Source organism: Panulirus ornatus, chromosome 46 (genome assembly GCF_036320965.1).
Source record: "Panulirus ornatus isolate Po-2019 chromosome 46, ASM3632096v1, whole genome shotgun sequence".
Lineage (NCBI taxonomy): Eukaryota > Metazoa > Arthropoda > Malacostraca > Decapoda > Palinuridae > Panulirus > Panulirus ornatus.
The window spans coordinates 19803844-19830725 of record NC_092269.1 but is presented as its reverse complement, the minus strand read 5'-3'; the positions used below and the strand labels follow the sequence as shown (position 1 = coordinate 19830725).

The 26882-nt window shown below is 39.9% G+C and overlaps 1 protein-coding gene across 1 annotated transcript in view; it reads left to right on the top strand.

Annotated features, from left to right (window-relative positions):
- LOC139763327 (glutamate receptor ionotropic, kainate 4-like) overlaps window positions 1-20944 on the top strand; it is a 224483-nt gene extending 203539 nt beyond the window's left edge. Inside the window, exons 6-9 of the mRNA XM_071689348.1 lie at window positions 19254-19344; window positions 20082-20382; window positions 20612-20832; window positions 20936-20944. Coding sequence (XP_071545449.1) covers window positions 19254-19344; window positions 20082-20382; window positions 20612-20832; window positions 20936-20944 — 622 coding nt within the window. The remainder of the gene's footprint in view (window positions 1-19253; window positions 19345-20081; window positions 20383-20611; window positions 20833-20935) is intronic.
- The last annotated feature ends 5938 nt before the right edge of the window (window positions 20945-26882 follow it).

Sequence of the window (26882 nt, the reverse complement as noted above, 5' to 3'; positions counted from 1 at the left end):
AGTGAAAAGTTTTTATCGAGGATGTAAGGCATGTGTACGTGTAGTAAGAGAGGAAAGTGATTGGTTCTCAGTGAATGTAGGTTTGCGGCAGGGGTGTCTGATGTCTCCATGGTTGTTTAATTTGTTTATGGATGGGGTTGTTAGGGAGGTAAATGCAAGAGTCTTGGAAAAGAGGGGCAAGTATGAAGTCTGTTTGGGGATGAGAGAGCTTGGGAAGTGATCAGTTGTTGTTCGCTGATGATACAGCGTTGGTGGTCTGATACATTGAAAAAGGCTGCAGAAGCTGGTAATCTGATTTGGTAAATAGGTAAAAGTAGAAGAAAGCGTGGGAGAGTACAATGGTAGTGACGAGAAGTGATGGCGCGATGGTGCAAGTTTAGTAGGCGATTAAGGGGGAGAGGGGGGACGGGGGGGTATAGCAGGTGAGGTATCTCGATGGACTCATGGGCGACTCTACTGAGAGGAATGACCAGACGATTACTAGGTACCACATGGGGGACAAGCGGAACAAAACTGCGCAAGTACAAATTCATACTGGTTACGCTGTTTACTGAATTTGCGGCAACAGATGGAACAGAACATAGCTGGGAAGTGAATCACAAAGAGAGATATGCAGCGAGTTGCAGCGGGGCACATCATGGAGTCCATATCTTGTGCTAACAAGTTCTGTGAGCGTGAACATTTGAGAGAAGTCGAGAAAACTATCTCGGAAAGGAAAAATGGATATGATTGGAGGAATAGTGATTTCCAACAATGTTTATGGTTTGCGAGCATGGCGTATAGATACAGTTGTGTGGAAAAAGGGTGGAGTGCTGGATTTAGAGATGTTTGAGGACAATATGTGGTGTAAGGTGGTTTGATCGAGTAATTAATAATAGGGTAAAGGAGAGGTGTGGTAATAAAAATAGTGTGGTTGAGAGAGCAGAGGAAGGTGTTTTGAAGTGGTTTGGTCACATGGAGAGAGTGAGTGAGGAAAGAATGCCCAAGGGGATATGTCTCAGAGGTGGAGGAACAAGAAGTGTCACACCCACATGTAGTGGAAAGAAGGAGTGAAACAGATGTTGAGTGAATCGGGTCTGAATAAGCAGGAGGTGAAAGGCGTGCAAGGAATAGAGTGAATTGGAACGATATGGTATACCGGGGTCGACATGCTGTCAATGGATTGAACCAGGGCATGTGAAGAGTCTGGGGTAAACCATGGAAAGTGCGTGGGGCCTGGAAGTGGAAAGGGAGCTGTGGTTTCGGTGAATCATTACATGACAGCTAGAGACTGAGTGTGAACGAATGGGGCCTTTGGTGTCTTTCCTGGCGCTACCTCGCACACATGAGGGAGGAGAGGGTTGTTATTCCATGTGTGGCGGAGTGGCGATGGGAACAAATAAAGGCAGACAGTATGAATTAGGTACATGTGTATATATGTATATGTCTGTGTGGAATATATATATGTGTACATTGAGATGTATAGGTATGTATATTTGCGTGTGTGGACGTGTATGTATATACATGTGTATGTGGGCGGGTTGGGCCATTCTTTCGTCTGTTTCCTTGCGCTACCTCGCTAATGCGGGAGACGGCGACAAGGCAATAAAAAAAATAATAAACATATATATATATTGATATAGTGATTATTGGTGCATATGCACCTGGGCATGAGAAGAAAGATCATGAGAGGCAAGTGTTTTGGGAGCAGCTAAATGAGTGTGTTAGCGGTTTTGATGCACGAGACCGGGTTATAGTGATGGGTGATTTGAATGCAAAGGTGAGTAATGTGGCAGTTGAGGGAATAATTGGTATGCATGGGGTGTTCAGTGTTGTAAATGGAAATGGTGAAGAGCTTGTAGATTTATGTGCTGAAAAAGGACTGATGATTGGGAATACCTGGTTTAAAAAGCGAGATATACATAAGTATACTTATGTAAGTAGGAGAGATGGCCAGAGAGCGTTATTGGATTACGTGTTAATTGACAGGCGTGCGAAAGAGAGACTTTTGGATGTTAATGTGCTGAGAGGTGCAACTGGAGGGATGTCTGATCATTATCTTGTGGAGGCTAAGGTGAAGATTAGTATGGGTTTTCAGAAAAGAGGAGTGAATGTTGGGGTGAAGAAGGTGGTGAGAGTAAGTGAGCTTGGGAAGGAGACCTGTGTGGGGAAGTACCAGGAGAGACTGTGTACAGAATGGAAAAAGGTGAGAACAATGGAAGTAAGGGGAGTCGGGGAGGAATGGGATGTATTTAGGGAATCAGTGATGGATTGCGCAAAAGATGCTTGTGGCATGAGAAGAGTGGGAGGTGGGCTGTTTAGAAAGGGTAGTGAGTGGTGGGATGAAGAAGTAAGAGTATTAGTGAAAGAGAAGAGAGAGGCATTTGGACGATTTTTGCAGGGAAAAAATGCAATTGAGTGGGAGAAGTATAAAAGAAAGAGACAGGAGGTCAAGAGAAAGGTGCAAGAGGTGAAAAAAAGGGCAAATGAGAGTTGGGGTGAGAGACTATCAGTAAATTTTAGGGAGAATAAAAAGATGTTCTGGAAGGAGGTAAATAGGGTGCGTAAGACAAGGGAGCAAATGGGAACTTCAGTGAAGGGCGTAAATGGGGAGGTGATAACAAGTAGCGGTGATGTGAGAAGGAGATGGAATGAGTATTTTGAAGGTTTGTTGAATGTGTCTGATGACAGAGTGGCAGATATAGGGTGTTTTGGTCGAGGTGGTGTGCAAAGTGAGAGGGTTAGGGAAAATGATTTGGTAAACAGAGAAGAGGTAGTAAAAGCTTTGCGGAAGATGAAAGCCGGCAAGGCAGCAGGTTTGGATGGTATTGCAGTGGAATTTATTAAGAAAGGGGGTGACTGTATTGTTGACTGGTTGGTAAGGTTATTTAATGTATGTATGACTCATGGTGAGGTGCCTGAGGATTGGCGGAATGCGTGCATAGTGCCATTGTACAAAGGCAAAGGGGATAAGAGTGAGTGCTCAAATTACAGAGGTATAAGTTTGTTGAGTATTCCTGGTAAATTATATGGGAGGGTATTGATTGAGAGGGTGAAGGCATGTACAGAGCATCAGATTGGGGAAGAGCAGTGCGGTTTCAGAAGTGGTAGAGGATGTGTGGATCAGGTGTTTGCTTTGAAGAATGTATGTGAGAAATACTTAGAAAAGCAAATGGATTTGTATGTAGCATTTATGGATCTGGAGAAGGCATATGATAGAGTTGATAGAGATGCTCTGTGGAAGGTATTAAGAATATATGGTGTGGGAGGCAAGTTGTTAGAAGCAGTGAAAAGTTTTTATCGAGGATGTAAGGCATGTGTACGTGTAGGAAGAGAGGAAAGTGATTGGTTCTCAGTGAATGTAGGTTTGCGGCAGGGGTGTGTGATGTCTCCATGGTTGTTTAATTTGTTTATGGATGGGGTTGTAAGGGAGGTAAATGCAAGAGTCCTGGAAAGAGGGGCAAGTATGAAGTCTGTTGGGGATGAGAGAGCTTGGGAAGTGAGTCAATTGTTGTTCGCTGATGATACAGCGCTGGTGGCTGATTCATGTGAGAAACTGCAGAAGCTGGTGACTGAGTTTGGTAAAGTGTGTGGAAGAAGAAAGTTGAGAGTAAATGTGAATAAGAGCAAGGTTATTAGGTACAGTAGGGGTGAGGGTTTCCAATTTAAATTTGGGGGGTGAGTTTGAATGGGAAAAAACTGGGAAAGTGAAGTTTTTTTGATACTGGGATGGATCTGCAGCGGATGGAACCATGGAAGCGGAAGTGGATCAAGGGTGGGGGGGGGGGCCCAAAAAAATTTTGGGGCCTTGAAAAAGGGGTGGGGAAGTCGAGAACTTATTGGGAAAAAGAAAAAAATGGGTATGTTTAAAGGGAAAGTGGTTCCAACAATGTTGTATGGTTGCGGGGCGTGGGCTATGGAAAGAGTTGTGCGCAGGAGGATGGATGTGCTGGAAAAGAGATGTTTGAAGGAAAAATGTGTGGTGTGAGGTGGTTTTTATCGAGTAAAAACGTAAGGGTAAGAGAGAAGGGGTTTGGGAAAAAAAAAGAAACGTGGGTTTGGGGAAACAGAAGGGGGTGTTTTTAAAGGTTTTGGGGACATGGAAGAATGGTGAGGAAAGATTGACCAAGGGATATATGTGTCGGAGGTGGGGGAACGAGGAGAAGAGGGAGACCAAATTGGAAAGGGGGGAAAGAGGAGTGAAAAAGATTTTTTGTGATCGGGGGCCTGAACATGCAGGTGGGGGAAAGGAAGGGCCCAAAAATAGAGTTTAATTGGAGCATGTGGGATACCGGGGGGGGACGTGTTCATTTTGGGTTGAACAAAGGGGTTTTGGGAAACGTTTGGGGGAAACCATGGAAAGCTGTGTAAAGGGATGTATAAAATTTTCGTGTGTGGGGGTTGTATTACATTTTGTATGGGGGGGGGGGTTTTTGGGGCCCTTTCCTTTTGTCTGTTTCCCTTTCGCTAAACCCCGCAAAAAGCGGGGGACACGGCAAAATTAAAAAAAAAAAAAAAAAAAAAAAATATATAAAAAATATTATATTTTATAATTTATTATATATATTTTATTTTTATATTTATATTTTTTTTTTTTTTTTTTTTTTTTGTCGCTGTCTCCCCCGTTTGCGAGGTTGCGCAAGGGAAAAGACGAAAGAAAAGGCCCAAACCCCCCATACAATGTATATACATTCCCTTTCCCCAATTTGCCAAAATTTCATACCACACAGCTTTCCATGGTTTACCCCAGAAGCTTCAAAGCTTGATTCAATTCCCCTGACAGCACGTCAAAACCCCCGGGGGAACCCCAATGCTCCAATTCCCCTCTATTCCTTGCCCTCCCCTTTTTCCCCCCTCCTGAAGTTAAAGGCCCCCAAACACACAAAAAACTTTTTTACTCCCTCTTTCCCCCTCCAAAATTTGGGGCTCCCCCTTCTCCTCGTTTTCCCTCCACCTCCGACCCCATTTATCCTCTTTGGGCAACCCTTTTCCCCATCATTTTCTCCATGTGCCCCAAACCCAAATTTTAAAAAAACCCTTTTTTGCTCTCTCAACCAGCTTTTTTTAAATTTTCCCCAAAATCTCTCTTTCCCCTTTCGTTACTTCTCATCAAACCCCTCACACCACCAAATTGCCTCAAAAAATCTCATTTCCGACATCCTCCTCCCCCGCACAACTCTATCCATAAACCCACGCCTCGAAAAACCCTACCAAAATTGTTTTGGGAACCCCCTATTTCTGCAAACTACCCATTTTTGCCTTTCCGAAATAATGTTCTCGACTTTCACACATTCTTCAAGGGCTCCAGAATTTTTCGCCCCTCCTCCACCTATGATCCACTTCCGCTTCCATTGGTTCCATCGCTGCCAGATCCACTCCCAGATATCTAAAACACTTACTTCCTCCAGTTTTTCTCCATTCAACTCACCTCCCAATTGACTTGACTCAACCTACTTTTCATAATAACCTTGCTTTATTTCACATTTATCTTAACTTTCTTCTTCCACACCTTACAAAACTCAGTCACAGCTTTGCAGTTTCACACATGAATCCAGCTCCAGGCTGTACATCAGCGAACAACAATGACCTCACTTCAAGCTCTCTCATCACAACAGACTTCATACTTGCCCCCCCCCCCCCCCCCCACCCATCTTTCAAACTCTTGTTTTACTCCCTAACATCCCATCCATAACAAATTAAACAACCATGGAGGACATCACAAACCCCTGCCGCAAACCAACATTCACTGAGAACCAATATAAATTTATATATATATTATATATATATATATTATATATTAATTATATATATATATGTCTAATTATTATTTTTATATATATATATATTATATATTTATATATTATCTATATATTTATATATATATATATTATATATATATTAATATATATAGTATATTTATATATATATTATATATATATATATATATATATATATATTATTATATATATATATATTATATATATATATATATATATATAATATTGGTTCTTCAGTGAATGTTGGTTTGCGAAGGGTGTGTGATGTCTCATGGTTGTTTAATTTGTTTATGGATGGGGTTGTTAGGGAGGTAAATGCAAGGAGTTTTGGAAAGAGAGGGCAAGTATATTAGTATTTTTATATATACTAATATATATATAGTATTTATAATATATATATATATCTTATATATATATATATATATATTATATATATATATATATATATATATATATATATTTAGGTATATATATATAATATTATATATATATTATACTTATTTATATATATTATATATATATATATCTATTATGTATATTATATATATATATATATATTCTTGTATTTTATCTATTTTCACTCTCACCACACTCATGTATTACCACACATCTCTCTCTCCCTTTCGTTACTTAACTCGATCAAACCACCTCACACAACATTATTGTTCTCTAACATCTCATTTCCAGGACATCCACCCTTCCTCCGCAAAAGCTATCTCTACAGCCCACCCTTTGCAACCATGTAACATTGTTGGATCCACTGTTCCTTCAGACATATCATTTTTGCTTCCAGGACAACGTTCTTGCCTTCCACACATTTTTTCAACACTTCCAGAACTTTGGCTCCCTCCTCCACACTATGATTCACTTCGATTCCATGTTTCCATCGCTGCCATAATCCACTCCAGATGTCTATAAACACTTCACTTCCTCAGTTTTTCTCTATTAAATTACCTCCAACTGACTTATCTTTAAAACCTTCTGTACCTAATTACCTTTATCTTATTCACATATCCTCTCAGCTTTCTCTTTCACACACTTTACCCAAAAACTCAGTCACCAGCTTCTGCAGTTTATCATCCGATCCAGACACCTGCGTTGTTTCATCAGCGAACAGCAAATGACAATCCTCAAGCTCCCTCATCCAACAACAGACTGCATACTCTGCCCCTCTTCCAAAACTCTTGCATTCACTCCTTAACAACCCCATCCATAAACAATTAAACAATCATGGAGGACATCACGCACCCCTTGCCGCAAACCAAATTCAATGAATACCAAATCACTTTCTCTTCTTCGACACGGACACATGCCTTACTTTTATGCTTCTAACAACTTACCTCCACACCACATATCTTATACCTTCCACACAGCCTCTATATCAACTCTATCATATGCCTTCTCCGATCCATATATGTTGCATTACATAATCCATTTGCTTTCTAAGTATTTCTACATACATTTTTTCAAAGCTAACGCTGATCACACATCCTGTCTACCTCTCTTTAACCCACTGCTCTTCCCTAATCTGATGCTCTGTAATGTTTTCACCCCAATTCAAATAAATACCTTCCCATATAATTTTCCTAGGAATACTCAACAAACTTATACCTCTGAATTCGAGCACCACTTTATCCCCTTTGCCTTTGTACAATGGCACTATGCAAGCATTCCGCTAATCCTCAAACCACCTTCACTATGAGCCACACATACATAAATAACCTTAAAACCAGACCAGTCAACGTACAGTCACCCCCTTTTTTTAGATAAAATTCCACTGCAACACCATCCAAACCCGCTGACTGTACCGCTTTCATATCTTCGCAAAGCTTTTACTACCTCTTTCACTGTTTACCAATCATAGTTCCACTAACCCTCCACTTCACACCTACCTCAACCAAATCACCCATATCTGCCCACTCTATCATCAAACACATTCAACAAACCTATCAAAGTACTCACTTCCATCTCGTTTTCCCACACACCACTACTTGTTATCACCTCCCATTAACCCCCTTTACTAAGATCCCATTTGTTCCCTTGTTTTGCGCACTTTATTATTTACCTCCTTCAAAAACAATCTTTTTTATTCTCCTAAAATTCAATGATACTCTCACACCACTCTCATTTGCCCTCTTTTCACTCTGCACCTTTCTCTTGACTTTCTTGCCTCTTTCTTTTATACATCCCCCAGTCCTTTGCATTACTTACATGCAAAAATCCTCCAAATGCTTCTCTCTTCAACTTTCACTAATAATCTTCTTCTTCATCCACCACACACTACTCTTTCTATCTAATTCTGCCTACCTCCCTAGCTTCCATGCCACAAGCATCTTTTTTATGCCCCAAGCCATCATTTGCTTTTTCTAAATACATCCCATTCCTCCCCTACTCCCCTATGCCCTTTTTGTCTGACCTTTTCCATTTGTACTCCCGTATTTCCCCTCACTAATTCCCCCTCCCAAGCTCACCTACTCTCACCACTCTCTTCACCCCAACATTCCTCTTTTTTCTAAAAAGCGCTACAGATCTTCACCTTCGCCTCCCAAGAAAATTTTAAATCAGCCCATCATCCAGTTGCCCTTCAGCACTTTAAAACATCAAAAGTCTTTCTTTCGCGCGCCTATCAATAACAGGTAATCCAGTTTACGCTCCCCTGGCCACCCTCCAAATTACTATGTATACATTGTATATCTCTCTTTTTAAACCAGGTTCCAATCACCATCCTTTTCAGCACATAAATCTACAAGGTCTTCACGTTTAAAATTTTAAACACTGAACACCCCATGTACACCAATTTTCCCTTCACCTGCCACATTACCCACCTTTGCATTCAAATCACCATCAAATCCACAATCAACACAAATCAAAACCAACAACAAAAAAAAACAATCACACCATCACACTCATCAAATCAACAAATCCATCAATCAAATAAAACAAATAAAAAAAAATAAAATAAAACAATTCCAAAAAAAATCAACAAAAAAAATCACAAAACCCCAACCAAAAAAAAATCCTTAAAAAACAGAGTGTGGGAGTATTGAAAGAGTGTTAGAAAGTAAATTTAGATTGATATGGGTAAAATGAAAGTGGATGGAGAGAGAAGGGTGTTATTGGTGCTATGCACCTGGGAATAGAAGAAAAAATCATAAAGGCAAATAATTTGGGGGCCCGCTGAATGAAGTGTTAGCATTTGATGACAAGACCGGGTTATAGAGATGGGGGGATTGAAAGGAAAGGGAGTAATGTGGCAGTGAGGAAAAATGGTGTAATGGGTTTATCAGTGTTGTAATGGAAATGGTGAAAAGCAGTTGATTTAAAGTGTTGAAAAAGACTGGTGAATGGGAATACCTGTTTCAAGATAGTAAACATAAGTTAAAGTAGTAAGTAAAGGGAAAATGCCAGAAGCGTAATTGTTTACGCGTTAATTGGAGGGATGTCTGATCCCTTTTCTGTGGAAATCGGGGGTGAAGATTTGTAGAAGTTTCAGAAAAGAAAGAGAGATTAGGTTGAAGGAGTGGTGAGCAAGTGAGCTGGGAAGGAGACTTGTGTGAGGAAGTACCAGGAAGATTGATTTCAAAAAGAAAAGGGGAGAATTAAGGACGTAGGAGAGTGGGGAGGAAAGGGATGTAAATTTTGGGGAAACAGTGATGGCTTGCGCAAAAAGGGATTGTGGCATGAGAAGCGGGGAGGGGAGGCAATTAGAAAGGGGATGGTGGGGCGATGAAAAAGTAAGATTATTTGGGAAAAAAAAAGAGAGGCCCTTTTGGGCGATTTTTTTGGGTGGAAAAAAAAAAAAATGTTTTGGAAGAAGGTAAATAAAGTGCGTAAAACAAGGGAACAAATTTTTAAATTTAGTGAAAGGGACTAAAGGGGAGGTGTAACATATGAATATGAGAAAGAGATGGGGGGAGTATTTTTGAAAGGGTTTTTTGAATGGTTTGCGATAGAGTGGCAATATGGGTTTTTTTGTTCGAGGTGGGGGCAAAGTAAGAGGGGTTTGGGAGAATGATTTGGGAAACATCAAGAGTTTTGGAAAGAGGGGCAATATGAAAACTCTGGGTGAAAAGCTTGGGGAAATGAGTCGGGTTTTTTTCGTGGAACAGCGTTGGTGGCGATTCATTGGGAAAAACGCGAAGCTGGTAACTGATTTGGTAAATAGTAAAAGAAGAAAAACTGAGAGTAAATGTGAAAAGGCAAGGTAATTAGGTACAAAGGGGGGGGGGGGACAAGTCCAATTGGGAATCAAAGGGAAAGAGAAAAAAGGGGAAGGGAAAAAAGGAAGTTTTTGGTTGCTGTTATGGATTTGGCAACAGATGGAACCCGGAAGCGGGGAAATGAATCATATGGTTGGGGGAGGGGGCAAAAGTTCTGTGAGCGTTTAACAATTTGGGAAGCGAGAAATATCTCGGGAAAGGAAAAATGGATATGTTGGAGGAATAGTGATTCCAAAATGTTTTTGGTTTTCGAGGGATGGCTATAATACAGTTGTGTGGAAAAGGGGGGAGTGTGGTAGAGATGTTTGAGGGCATATGTGGTTTTAAGGTGGTTTGATCGGTAATTAATAATAGGGTAAAGAGAGGGGGTGGTAAAAAAAAATAGTGTGTTGGGGAGAGCAGAAGAGGGTGTTTTGAAATGGTTTGGGCACATGGAGAGAATGAGTGAGGAGAGATTGACCAAGAGGATATATGTGTCGGAGGTGGAGGGAACGAGGAGAAGAGGGAGACCAAATTGGAGGTGGAAAGATGGAGTGAAAAAGATTTTGTGTGATCGGGCCTGAACATGCAGGAGGGTGAAAGGAGGGCAAGAAATAGAGTGAATTGGAGTCATGTGGTATACAGGGGTTGACGTGCTGTCAGTGGATTGAAGCAAGGCATGTGAAGCGTCTGGGGTAAACCATGGAAAGCTGTGTAGGTATGTATATTTGCGTGTGTGGACGTGTGTATGTACATGTGTATGGGGGGGGGGGTTGGGCCATTTCTTTCGTCTGTTTCCTTGCGCTACCTCGCAAACGCGGGAGACAGCGACAAAGTATAAAAAAAAAAAAAAAAAAAAAAAAAAAAAAATATATATATATATATATATATATATATATATATATATATATATATATATATATATATATATATATATATATATATATATATTTTTTTTTTTTTTTTTTTTTTTGCTTTGTCGCTGTCTCCCGCGTTTGCGAGGTAGCGCAAGGAAATAGACGAAAGAAATGGCCCAACCCACCCCCATACACATGTATATACATACGTCCACACACGCAAATATACATACCTACACAGCTTTCCATGGTTTACCCCAGACGCTTCACATGCCTTGATTCAATTCACTGACAGCACGTCAACCCCGGTATACCACATCGCTCCAATTCACTCTATTCCTTGCCCTCCTTTCACCCTCCTGCATGTTCAGGCCCCGATCACACAAAATCTTTTCACTCCATCTTTCCACCTCCAATTTGGTCTCCCTCTTCTCCTCGTTCCCTCCACCTCCGACACATATATCCTCTTGGTCAATCTTTCCTCACTCATTCTCTCCATGTGACCAAACCATTTCAAAACACCCTCTTCTGCTCTCTCAACCATGCTTTTTTTATTTCCACACATCTCTCTTACCCTTACGTTACTTGCTCGATCAAACCACCTCACACCACACATTGTCCTCAAACATCTCATTTCCAGCACATCCATCCTCCTACGCACAACTCTATCCATAGTCCACGCCTCGCAACCATACAACATTGTTAGAACCACTATTCCTTCAAACATACCCATTTTTGCTTTCCGAGATAATGTTCTCGACTTTCACACATTCTTCAAGGCTCCCAGAATTTTCGCCCCCTCCTCCACCCTATGATCCACTTCCGCTTCCATGGTTCCATCCGCTGCCAGATCCACTCCCAGATATCTAAAACACTTCACTTCCTCCAGTTTTTCTCCATTCAAACTCACCTCCCAATTGACTTGACCCTCAACCCTACTGTACCTAATAACCTTGCTCTTATTCACATTTACTCTTAACTTTCTTCTTCCACACACTTTACCAAACTCAGTCACCAGCTTCTGCAGTTTCTCACATGAATCAGCCACCAGCGCTGTATCATCAGCGAACAACAACTGACTCACTTCCCAAGCTCTCTCATCCCCAACAGACTTCATACTTGCCCCTCTTTCCAAAACTCTTGCATTTACCTCCCTAACAACCCCATCCATAAACAAATTAAACAACCATGGAGACATCACACACCCCTGCCGCAAACCAACATTCACTGAGAACCAATATAAATATATATATATATATATATATATATATATATATATATATATATATATATATATATATATATATATATATATATATATATATATATATATATATATATATATATATATATATATATATATATATATATATATACATATATATATATATATATATATATATATATATATATATATATATATATATATATATATATATATATATATATATATATATATATATATATATATATATATATATATTGGTTCTCAGTGAATGTTGGTTTGCGGCAGGGGTGTGTGATGTCTCCATGGTTGTTTAATTTGTTTATGGATGGGGTTGTTAGGGAGGTAAATGCAAGAGTTTTGGAAAGAGGGGCAAGTATATATATATATATATATATATATATATATATATATATATATATATATATATATATATATATATATATATATATATATATATATATATATATATATATATATATATATATATATGTATATATATATATATATATATATATATATATATATATATATATATATATATATATATATATATATATATATATATATATATATATATATATTTCTTGTATTTTATCTATTTTACTCTCAACCACACTCTATTTATTACCACACATCTCTCTCTCCCTTTCGTTACTTACTCGATCAAACCACCTCACACAACATATTGTTCTCAAACATCTCATTTCCAGGACATCCACCCTCCTCCGCACAGCTATATCTACAGCCCACACTTTGCAACCATGTAACATTGTTGGAACCACTGTTCCTTCAGACATACTCATTTTTGCTTCCCAGGACAACGTTCTTGCCTTCCACACATTTTTCAACACTTCCAGAACTTTTGCTCCCTCCTCCACACTATGATTCACTTCCGCTTCCTTGGTTCCATCCGCTGCCAAATCCACTCCCAGATGTCTAAAACACTTCACTTCCTCCAGTTTTTCTCTATTCAAACTTACCTCCAAACTGACTTATCATTAAAACCTACTGTACCTAATTACCTTTCTCTTATTCACATATCCTCTCAGCTTTCCTCTTTCACACACTTTACCAAACTCAGTCACCAGCTTCTGCAGTTTCTCATCCGAATCAGACACCAGCGTTGTTTCATCAGCGAACAGCAAATGACACTTCCCAAGCTCCCTCATCCACAACAGACTGCATACTTGCCCCTCTTTCCAAAACTCTTGCATTCACCTCCTTAACAACCCCATCCATAAACAAATTAAACAATCATGGAGACATCACGCACCCCTGCCGCAAACCAACATTCAATGAAAACCAATCACTTTCCTCTCTTCCGACACGGACACATGCCTTACTTTTCACTGCTTCTAACAACTTACCTCCCACACCACATACTCTTAATACCTTCCACACAGCATCTCTATCAACTCTATCATATGCCTTCTCCAGATCCATATATGTTGCATACAAATCCATTTGCTTTTCTAAGTATTTCTCACATACATTTTTCAAAGCAAACGCCTGATCCACACATCCTCTACCTCTTCTTAAACCACACTGCTCTTCCCTAATCTGATGCTCTGTACATGCTTTCACCCAATCAATAAATACCCTCCCATATAATTTCCTAGGAATACTCAACAAACTTATATCTCTGTAAATTGAGCATTCACTTTTATCTCCTTTCCCTTTGTGCAATGGTACTCTCAAGCATTCCGCAAGTCCTCAAGCACCTCACCATGAGTCATACATACATTAAATAACCTTACCAACCAGTCAACCATACATTCACCACCTTTTTAAATAGATTCCACTGCATTACCATTCAAACCCGCTGCCTTGCCGGCTTTCATCTTCCGCAAAGCTTTTACTACCTCTTCTCTGTTTACCAAATCATTCTCCCTAATCCTCTCACTTTGCACACCACCTCGACCAAAATACCCTATATCTGCCACTCTGTCATCAAACACATTCAACAAACCTTTAAAATGCTCACAACATCTCCTTCTCACATCACCACTTCTTCTTATCGTCTCCCTATTAGCCCCCTTCAATGGTGTTCCCATTTCTTCCCTTGTCTTACGCACTTTATTTACCTCCTTCTAAAACATCTTTTTATTCTCCCTAAAATTTAATGATACTCTCTCACCCCAACTCTCATTTCCCCTTTTTACATCCTCGATAAAATCTTTTCACTTTTTCTAACAACTTACCTCCCACACCATATACTCTTCATACCTCCCACAGAGCATCTCCATCAACTCTATCATATGCCTTTCCTAGGTCCATAAATGCTGCATACAAATCCATTTGTTTTTCTAAGAATTTTTCACATACATTCTTCAAAGCAAACACCTGATCCACACATCCTCTACCACTTCTGAAACCACACTGCTCTTCCCTAATCTAATGGTCTGTACGTCCCTTGCCCCTCTCGATCAATACCCTCCTATATAATTTCCCAGGAATACTCAACAAACTTATACCTCATCAATTTGAACACTCACCTTTATTCCCTTTGCCTTTGTAGAATGGTATTATGCATGCATTCCACCAATCCTCAGGCACTTCAACATGCGCCATACATATATTGAATATCCTCACCAACCTGTCAACAACAAAGTCACCCCCTTTTTTTAACAAATTCCACTGCAATGCCATTCAAACCCTCCACCTTGCCGGCTTTCATCTTCCACAAAGCTTTCACTACCTCTTTTCCTTTTACCAAACCATTCTCCCTGAACCTCTCGCTTTGCACACCACCTCGACCAAAACTCCTTATATCTACCAGACTATCATCTAAAACATTCAACAAACCTTCAAAATACTGGATCTTCTTCTCACATCACCACTACTTCTAATTACCTCCACATTAGCCCCCTTTACTGATGTTCTCATTTGTTGTATTGTCTTACGCACTTTATTTACCTCCTTCCAACACATCTTTTTATTTTCCCTAAATTTTAATGATACTCCCTCACCTCAACTCTCATTTGCCCTTTTTGTCACCTCTTGCACCTTTCTCTTGACCTCCAAACTCTTTCTTTTATACATTTCCCAGTCATTTGCACTATTTCCCTGCAAAGCTCGTCTAATTGCCTCTCTTCTCTTTCACTGATAATCTTACTTCTCCATCCCACCACTGACTACCCATTCTGTTCTGCCCACCTCCCAAGCTTCTTATACCACAAGCATCTTTTGCGCAAGCCATGACTGCTTCTCTAAATACATCCCATTCCTTTCCCACTCCCTTTACGTCCTTTGCGTAAATAGTGCATATAAACGCGCACTTCCATATAACATACTAACCTCTAGCAGGAAAGATCGAGCCCTGGAACCTTGATCACCCCATGGGCAAAGGGGAAGTGTTGTTTGGGAATGTCTTGGGAGTATAGTCAGGGGTTGGTGACATGACAAGAGCAAAGGAAGGAGTAGCACTACACCTGAAGCAAGAGTATGTGATAGAGCGTAAGAAAATAAATTCTAAATTGACGTGCGTAAATCTGAAAGTGGATGGAGAGAGATGGGTGATTATTGGTGCCGAAGCCCCTGGTCTTGAGAAGAAAGATCAAGAAAGGCAAGTGTTTTGGTAGCAGCTGCGTGAGTGTGTCAGCAGCTTTGATGCACGAGACCCGGTTATAGTGAAGGGTGATGTGAATGCAAAGGTAAGTTATGTAGCAGTTGAGGTTATAAATGGTGTACGTGGGTAGTTCAGTGTTTTAAACGGAAATGGTATTTGAGAAAGCAAAAGAGGGTGCGTTGAAATGGTTTGGACACATGGGGAGAATGAGTGAGGAAAGATTGACAAAGGGGATATATGTGTCAGAGGTGGAGGGAAGAAGAAGCGGGAGACAAAACTGGAGTCGAAAGGATGGAGTGAAAAAGATTTTGAGCTATCGGGGCCTGAACATACAGGAGGGTGAAAGGCGTGCGAGATATAGAGTGAATTGGAGCGATGTAGTATACCGGGGTGGACGTGATTTCAATGGATTGAACCAGGGTGTGTGAAGCGTCTGGGGAAGCCATGGAAAGGTCTGTGGGGCCTGGATGTGGAAAGGGAGCTGTGGTTTCGTTTCATTACACATGACAGCTAGAGACTGAGTGTGAACGAATAAGGCCTTTTTTGTCTGTTTTTGGTGTTTCCACACTGGAGGGAGGGAGGGGGGGAAATGCTATATCGTGTGTGGTGTGGTGGCGACGTAAATAGATGGAGGCATGTATATATAACATACATGTGCATATATATATAGGCCTGTGTATATATATATATATATATATATATATATATATATATATATATATATATATATATATATATATATATATATATATATATATATATATATATATATATATATATATATATATATATGTATTTTTTTTTTTTTTTTTTTTTTTTTATACTTTGTCGCTGTCTCCCGCGTTTGCGAGGTAGCGCAAGGAAACAGACGAAAGAAATGGCCCAACCCACCCCCATACACATGTATATACATACGTCCACACACGCAAATATACATACCTACACAGCTTTCCATGGTTTACCCCAGACGCTTCACATGCCTTGATTCAATCCACTGACAGCACGTCAGCCCCGGTATACCACATCGCTCCAATTCACTCTGTTCCTTGCCCTCCTTTCACCCTCCTGCATGTTCAGGCCCCGATCACACAAAATCTTTTTCACTCCATCTTTCCACCTCCAATTTGGTCTCCCTCTTCTCCTTGTTCCCTCCACCTCCGACACATATATCCTCTTGGTCAATCTTTCCTCACTCATCCTCTCCATGTGCCCAAACCACTTCAAAACACCCTCTTCTGCTCTCTCAACCACGCTCTTTTTATTTCCACACATCTCTCTTACCCTTACGTTACTCACTCGATCAAACCACCTCACACCACACATTGTCCTCAAACATCTCATTTCCAGCACATCCATCCTCCTGCGCACAACTCTATCCATAGCCCACGCCTCGCAACCATACAAAATTGTTGGAACCACTATTCCTTCAAACATACCCATTTTTGCTTTCCGAGATAATGTTCTCGACTTCCACACATTCTTCAAGGCCCCCAGAATTTTCGCCCCCTCCCCCACCCTATGATCCACTTCCGCTTCCATGGTTCCATCCGCTGCCAGATCCACTCCCAGATATCTAAAACACTTCACTTCCTCCAGTTTTTCTCCATTCAAACTCACCTCCCAATTGACTTGACCCTCAACCCTACTGTACCTAATAACCTTGTTCTTATTCACATTTACTCTTAACTTTCTTCTTCCACACACTTTACCAAACTCAGTCACCAGCTTCTGCAGTTTCAAACATGAATCAGCCACCAGCGCTGTGTCATCAGCGAACAACAACTGACTCACTTCCCAAGCTCTCTCATCCCCAACAGACTCCATACTATATATATATATATATATATATATATATATATATATATATATATATATATATATATATATATATATATATATATATATATATATATATATATTTGTATCTATTATCATTATACTTTGTCGCTGTATCCCGCGTTAGCGAGGTAGCGCAAGGAAACAGACGAAACAATGGCCCAACCCACCCGCATACAAATGTATATACATACACGTCCACACACGCACATATACATTTCACCTATACATTTCAATGTATACATATACATATACATATACATTCACAGACATATACATATAAACATGCATATAATTCATACTTGCTGCCTCCATCCATTGTCGTCGCCACCCCGCCACACATGAAATGACAACCCCCTCCCCCCGCACGCGCGCGAAATAGCGATAGGAAAAGACAACAAAGGCCACATTCGTTCACACTCAGTTTCTAGCTGTCATGTATATTGCACCGAAACCACAGCTCCCTTTCCACATCTAGGCCCCACAAAACTTTCCATGGTTTACCCCAGACGCTTCACATGCCCTGGTTCAATCTATTGACTGTACGTCGGCCCCATTATACCACATCGTTCCAATTCACTCTATTCCGTGCACGCATTTCGCCCTCCTGCATTTTCAGGCCCCGATCGCTCAAAATCTTTTTCACTCCATCCTCCATTTTATTTTCTCAATTATACTTGATCACCGTTTACCGCAGTAGCGAGGTAGCTCCAGGAAACAGACAAATAATAGCCCATCCACTTATGTACACATATATATACATAAACGCCCATGCACACACATTTACATACATATACATATCAACATCTACACATATACATACATATTCATACACATACTCAGACATATGCATGTGCATATTCATACTTGCTTTACCCCATCCTTTTCTGGCGCTACCCTTCCCCACAGAGAACAGCTTCTCTACCCCCTGCGTCAGCGAGGTTGCGCCAGGAAAACAGCCATGCATAATGCACCGAAACCACAGCTCCCTATCTACATCCAGGCCCAACATACCTTTCCATGGTTTACCCCAGACGTTTCACATGACCTGGTTCAGTTCATTGACAGCACATCGACCCCGCTATACCACATGGTTCTAATTCACTCTATTCCTTGCACGCCTCTCATCCTCCTGTATGTTCAGGCCATTATTGCTCAAAATCTTTTTCACTCCGTCCTTCCACCTCCAATTTGGTCTACCTCTTCTCATTTCCCCTCCACTTCTAGCACTTATGTCCTCTTTGTCAATCTTTCCTCACTCACTCTCTCCATGTGACCAAATCATTTTAAAACACCCTCTTCTGCTCTTTCAACCACACTCTTTTTATTACCACACATTTCTCTTACCCTTTCATTACTCACTAGATCAAACCGCCTCACACCACAAATTGTCCTCAATTTCATTTCCAGCGCATCCACCCTCCACCATACAATCCTATCTATAGCCCATGCCTCGCAACAATATAACACTGTTGGAACCATTATTCCTTCAAACATACCCATTTGTGCTCTCCGAGATAACGTTCTCTCCTTACACATATTCTTCATGATATGTAATATATATACAATATATAATATATATATGATATATAATATGTAGTACGTATGATATACATTATTCGATATATATGATATATAATATATTCTCTCCTATATAATCTTTCGATGTAATCATCGGTGATATATGACTTTTTACAAGAAAACGAATCGTAACTTGTGTTCAGACGTCCTTCAAAATGTTTGGAAATGACTGCACGTATAAGGGAGAATTGTTTAGTGGATGATCTTCATTTTCTTCCTTGTGACCAGATACATCTTCCGTCGGCCTCCTGATGGGACATGGGGAACCGAACAAATCGACGGGTCGTGGTCGGGCATGACGGGTATGGTGAGCAGCGAGGTGAGTGTAGCGGAGCCCCAGGCTGGAGGGAATCTGCTTCAGTCTTGTGGATACTGAGAGAAGTGAGATCACGTCGGTCAAAATTTCATGAATGTAGTTACTGAAAATGAAAAGAAAAAAAAACAGATTAGTGACAAAGCTCGATTATTGAGTATACTAGAAGTATACAATGAAAGATGATGTTATTAAGTTTCATACAAGGTCTATCCTCATATTGCTTTTGTTAATTATCACGTATAGACAGTAGATAATGAAGGCAACAATACAATTGAACTGTTATAAGCTGCATTGTTGTTTCCATAAATACACAAATGTGGACGTCAGTAAACGTGCTCTTTAAGCTGGTTTGAACATATATAGATCTGTGCAATCGATGTTTTACCTCTTCATGTAGTGAACCACTGTCATATCAACACCAGATGATGGTTTTCATTAGTAAATTTCTTAACTTTAAAGGCTGTGTGATTCAAGTGGAAGAATATTATCATTCATACTATCATCATTTGATAATACTTTGATATGTTCTCTATATCTGCTGTACAGGTTATCTTTCAATCTCAAAAAGTCTCAAAAGGTGTGATAATTTATAAACTAATATTCATTTGGATTTTCATCATCTGCCAAGTGCATTGATCATTAGATCATGTATATTCGTTCATCATGTTCCTCTCTTCGCTGATAATCTTATAATGATGTTCTCCACATCACACCTTCGCAATATTTGTGTAAACATGCAGGAAGCAGACGTTGGACTCGGCCCCTTCAGTGTTAGCGCCACTCGAGCCGAAGTGGTGGACTTTACGTGGCCAATATTCATACAAGACGTGAAGATAATGGGAGGTCGAGGGCAACCAGAGGTGGACCCATGGAGCTTCCTGCTGCCTCTCGCACGGTCAGTGTGGGCAGCCATCCTCCTGACACTGGTGGCTGTTCCTTCTGTAGCGTCCCTGCTGCTCTTATGCTTAACCCATGGAACAAAGAGTCACATAAGATGGTTTAGAAATACTTTCGAGTTTATTGGCATATTACTACAACAAGGTAAGTCAATTCTTGCAGGAGGTTTATTCTTGTAAAATGGTATAATGAATGACAATGAATATGGTAAAGAAGAGAGATCTATGGATTATTTGAAAGATGAAATATAAATACCTGGTCGAAGTAGAAATGCTCAAAGGTATCTAATGATTGAATAAAGCAATGTAGTTTCTTGAATCATAGACTTCATCAAAAAATGACAGCCAACTTGAATAAGATTAATCCTTTCCAGGGATCATGGTGGATGGCGAGCGTTGGTGGTGGGAGCGTCTTGTGTTGGGGGTGTGGATGATGGTGACGCTGGTGTTAACACGGAGCTACTCCGGTAACCTCATGTCCCTCCTGGCCGTGAGGCACATCCCACAACCTTACCAGAGCCTCAGGGACGTGCTGGACGACCCTTCCGTTACCATGATATGGCAGGGCAACTCTACCAATGTGCAGTATTTCCATGTAGGTCAACATACACGTGATTACAAAGGTATCAGTTTGGTCTGCTTTTCGTTGAGATTCTGAACTCATTCTCCTCACATACTACGTCTGAATTTAATCCCAGATTGTCTAATGAAAATTTCGAGAAGCATGCCATAACGTCAGGGTTAGTGTTGCCAACCGTGAAGTATTTACGCCTTTGATCGAGCCCACAGGCGAGTACTGGATGCAGTAGTCGGTCCGCAGTCAACCTAGCTGCTTATCTTCTCTTAATGTTTGGTCCATAAATCAGATACCTAGCTAAAGTTAGTATCGGTAAGAAAGAGTACTTCCCACGTAGTCCAAGCGTGTCGAAGAAGGCGACTAAAGGGCTTGGGAGCGGTGGGGATGGAAACTCGTCCCCCGTTATCTTTCAATTTCTAAAAGGAGAAACAGAAGAAGTCAAACGAGGAGTGCTCATCCTCCTCGAATGCACAAACTGGGGCCTCTAAATGTGTGTGGATGTAACCAAGATGAGAGAAAGGAGATATAGGTAGTACGTTTCAAGAAAGAAACCTGGATGCTCTGGCTCAGGGTGAAACGAACCTTAAGGGTAAAGTGGTTTGGGAATTTTTTGAAAGTAAAGTCAGGGATTGGTAAGAGGACAAGCTAAGGAAGGAGAAGAACTACCTCTGAAGTAAAAGATCTGGGAGTATGTGGTACATCGTAAGAAAGTGAATTCTTGATTGATATGAGTAAAACTTCAAGTAGATGGAGAGAGATGGATGATTATTAGTGCCTATGCATCTGGTCGTGAGAAGAAAGATCATGAGAGGCAAGTGTTTTGGGTGCAGCTGAGTGTGTGTCAGCAGCTTTGATGCACGAGACCGTGTTTTACTGATGGGTGATTTGAATATGAGGGTGAGTAATGTAGCAGTTGAAGGTTCAGTTTATATACATGGAGTATTCAGTACTATCGATGGAAATGGTGAAGAGCTTGTGAATTTGTGTGCTGAAAAAGGACTGGTGATTGGGAATACTTGGTTTGAAATATAAGACAAACATAAGTATACGTATGTTGGGAGATGGTCAAAGGGCATATTTCATTGCATATTGATAGGCGTGTAAACGAGACTTTTGGATGTTAATGTGATGAGAGGGGTACCTAAGGGATGACTGATCACTATCTTGTGGAGGGGAAGGTGAAAATTTGTAGAGGTTTCCAAAAAAGAAGAGAGAAAGTTGGGGAAAATAGAGTGGTGAGAGTAAGTAAGCTTGGAAAGGAGACTTGTGTGAGGAAGTACCACAAGAGATTAAGTGTAGACTGGAAAAAGGTGAGACAGAATTGCTTGAAGGGAGTGGGTGAGGAATGGAATGTATACAGGGAGGTAGTGATGGTTTGTGCAAAAGATGCATGAGGCATGAGGAAGGTGGGGGGTAGGAAGAATAGAAAGGGTAGCGAGTGGTGGGATGAAGAAGCAATGTTGTTTGTGAAAGAGAAAAGAGAAGCGTTCGTAGGATACTTGCAAGGAAGTAGTGCAAATAATTGGGATATGCATAAATGAAAGCGACAGGAGGTCAAGAGAAAAGTACAAGGGTTGAAAAAAGAGCCTGATGAGAGTTGGGGTGAGAGTATCATAAAACTAGGAAAAATAAAAAGATGCTTTGAAAGAACGTAGATAACATGCGTAAGGTAAGAGAACAAATGGGAACATCGGTGAAGGAGGCAAGTGGGGAAGTAATAACAGGAACTGTTGAAGTGAGAAGGAGATGGAGCGAGTATTTTCAATGTTTGTTCAATGTGTTTGATGATAGAATTGCAGATATAGGATGTTTTGGTCGGGGAGGTGTGCGAAGTGAGAGGGTCAGAAAGAAAAGGTAGTGAAAGCAATGCAGAAGATGAAATCCGGCATTACGAAAGGTTTGGATGGTATTGCAGTAGAATTTACTAAAAAGGAGGGTGACTGTGTTCTTGATTCGTTGGTAAGGATATTCATTGTAAGTATGGATCATGGTGAAGTGCCTGAGGATTGGCGGAATGCATGGATAGTGCTATTGTACAAGGGAAAGGGGGATAAAGGTGAATGTTCAAACTACAAAGGCATAAGTTTCTTGAGTATTCCTGGGAAACCATGTTATAGGGCATTGATTGAGAGGGAGAATGCATGTACAGACCATAAGATTGGGGAAGAGCAGTGTGGCTTCAGAAGTGGTAGAGGAAATGTGGATCAGGTAATTGCTTTGTAGAATATGTATGAAAACAGTTGGATTTGTATGTAGCATTTATGGATCTGGAGAAGGCATATGGTAGGTTTGATAGAGATGCTTTGTGGAAGATCTTAAGAGTATATGGTGTGGGAGGTAAGTTGCTAGAGGCAGAGAAGATTTACCAAGGGTGTAAGGCATACGAGTAGGAAGAGAAGAGAGTAATTGCTTCCCTGTGAATGTCGGTCTGAGACAAGGGTGGGTGATATCCTCAAGTTTTAGATTTGTTTATAGCTGGGGTGGTTATGGAGGTAAATGAAAGATTTTTGGAGATATGGGCGAGTATGCACTGTGTTGGGGATAGGAAGGGCCTAGGAAGTGAGTCAGTTGTTGTTCGCAGATAATACAGCTCTAGTGGTTGATTTGAGAGAGAAACAGCAGAAGTTCATGAACGAGTTGGGAAAAGTGTTTCAAAGGAGAAAGTTGCGAGCAAATATGAATAAGAGCAAAGTTATTAGGTTCAGTAACGTTGAGGGACAAGTTAATTGGGATGTAAGTTTGAATGGAGAAAAACTGGAGGAAGTGAAGTGTTTTAGATATCTGGGAGTGGACTTGGCAGCGCATGGAGCCACAAAAGCAAAAGTGAGTCACAAGGTGGGGGGGGAGAGGTTAAGATTCTCGGAGCGATGAAGAATGTGTGCAAGAACAGAACGTTATCTCGGAGAGCAAAAATGGTTATGTTTGAAGGAATAGTGGTTCCAACAATGTTATATGGTTGCAAGGCGTCGGCTATAGATAGCGTTGTGTGGAGGAGGGTAGATGCGTTGAAATGAAATGTTTGAAGACTGTATGTTGTGTAAGATATTTTGATCAAACGAATAATGAAAGGGTAAGAGAGATGCGTGAAAATAGAAATTGTGTGGTTCAGAGAGCAGAGGAGGTGTTGATATGGTTTCCACATATGGAGAGAATGAGTGAAGAGGTATTTAACTAAGACGATAAATGTGTAAGAGGTGGAGGCAAAAAGGAGAAACGGTAAACCAAATTGGAGGTGAAAGGATGGAGTAAAAACGATTTTGGGCGAACGGGGCCTCACCATAGAGGAGGGTGAGAAGCGTGAAAAGAATACATTGAATTAGGACGACGTGGTATATTATGACAATAATAGTAATAATATATATATATATATATATATATATATATATATATATATATATATATATATATATATATATATATATATATATATATATATATATATATATATATATATATATAAATATATATATATATATATATATATATATATATATATATATATATATATATATATATATATATATATATATATATATAAATATATATATATATATATATATATATATATATATATATATATATATATATATATATATATATATATATATATATATATATATATATATTATCCCTAGGGATAGGGGAGAAAGAATACTTCCCACGTATTCCCTGCGTGTCGTAGAAGGCGACTAAAAGGGAAGGGAGCGGGGGGCTGGAAATCCTCCCCTCTCGTTTTTTTTTTTTTTTTTTTTTTTTTTTTTAAATTTTCCAAAAGAAGGAACGGAGAGGGGGGCCGGGTGAGGATATTCCCTCAAAGGCCCAGTCCTCTGTTCTTAACGCTACCTCGCTATCGCGGGAAATGGCGAATAGTATGAAAAAAAAAAAAAAAAAAAAAAATATATATATATATATATATATATATATATATATATATATATATATATATTTATATATATATATATATATATATATATATATATATATATATATATATATATATATATATATATATATATATATATATATTTGAAGGAATAGTGGTTCCAACAATGTTGTATGGTTGCGAGGCGTGGGCTATGGATGGAGTTGTGCGCAGGAGGATGGATGTGCTGGAAATGAGATGTTTGAGGACAATGTGTGGTGTGAGGTGGTTTGATCGAGTAAGTAACGTAAGGGTAAGAGAGATGTGTGGAAATAAAAAGAGCGTGGTTGAGAGAGCAGAAGAGGGTGTTTTGAAATGGTTTGGGCACATGGAGAGAATGAGTGAGGAAAGATTGACCAAGAGGATATATGTGTCGGAGGTGGAGGGAACGAGGAGAAGAGGGAGACCAAATTGGAGGTGGAAAGATGGAGTGAAAAGGATTTTGTGTGATCGGGGCCTGAACATGCAGGAGGGTGAAAGGAGGGCAAGGAATAGAGTGAATTGGAGCGATGTGGTATACAGGGGTTGACGTGCTGTCAGTGGATTGAATCAAGGCATGTGAAGCGTCTGGGGTAAACCATGGAAAGCTGTGTAGGTATGTAAATTTGCGTGTGTGGACGTATGTATATACATGTGTATGGGGGGGGGGGTGGTTGGGCCATTTCTTTCGTCTGTTTCCTTGCGCTACCTCGCAAACGCGGGAGACAGCGACAAAGTATAATAAATAAAAATAAATATATATATATATATATATATATATATATATATATATATATATATATATATATATATATATATATATATATATTATTTCATGATTATTTCAAGTATAGAAGTGTTTGAGTATCTTATCTTTCAATTCTAAGACAAAAGTTTTTGAGTTAGAAAATACCCTGAAAATTCAATTTTTGGCAATTTTCTCAGAAAAGTACATTTCTTTTAGAAACTCGTTATAAGAAATATTTTTCATGCTGAATACAAATCTAATGTGAAATTATCGTTTAGTCGTCTTCATGACATTCATTTAATGATTCATTAAATGAAGTAAAGTTTAGAATATTTTCAACTGCTTTGCATTATATGTATTGGGTATGAATTGGGAACTGAGAGAATGTGATATATGTAAATGATTATTTCAAGAATAGAAGTATTTGAATGTCTTATCTTTCAATATAAGGTGTGGGAGGCAAGTTGTTAGAAGCAGTGAAAAGTTTTTATCGAGGATGTAAGGCATGTGTACGTGTAGGAAGAGAGGAAAGTGATTGGTTCTCAGGGAAATGTAGGTTTGCGGCAGGGGTGTGTGATGTCTCCATGGTTGTTTAATTTGTTTATGGATGGGGTTGTTAGGGAGGTGAATGCAAGAGTTTTGGAAAGAGGGGCAAGTATGAAGTCTGTTGTGGATGAGAGAGCATGGGAAGTGAGTCAGTTGTTGTTCGCTGATGATACAACGCTGGTGGCTGATTCATGTGAGAAACTGCAGAAGCTGGTGACTGAGTTTGGTAAAGTGTGTGAAAGAAGAAATTTAAGAGTAAATGTGAATAAGAGCAAGGTTATTAGGTACAGTAGGGTTGAGGGTCAAGTCAACTGGGAGGTAAGTTTGAATGGAGAAAAACTGGAGGAAGTAAAGTGTTTTAGATATCTGGGAGTGGATCTGGCAGCGGATGGAACCATGGAAGCGGAAGTGAATCATAGGGAGGGGTAGGGGGCGAAAATCCTGGGAGCCTTGAAGAATGTGTGGAAGTCGAGAACATTATCTCGGAAAGCAAAAATGGGTATGTTTGAAGGATTAGTGGTTCCAACAATTTTGTATGGTTGCGAGGCGTGGGCTATGGATAGAGTTGTGCGCAGGAGAGTGGATGTGCTGGAAATGAGATGTTTGAGGACAATGTGTGGTGTGAGGTGGTTTGATCGAGTAAGTAACGTAAGGGTAAGAGAGATGTGTGGAAATAAAAAGAGCGTGGTTGAGAGAGCAGAAGAGGGTGTTTTGAAATGGTTTGGGCACATGGAGAGAATGAGTGAGGAAAGATTGACCAAGAGGATATATGTGTCGGAGGTGGAGGGAACGAGGAGAAGAGGGAGACCAAATTGGAGGTGGAAAGATGGAGTGAAAAGGATTTTGTGTGATCGGGGCCTGAACATGCAGGAG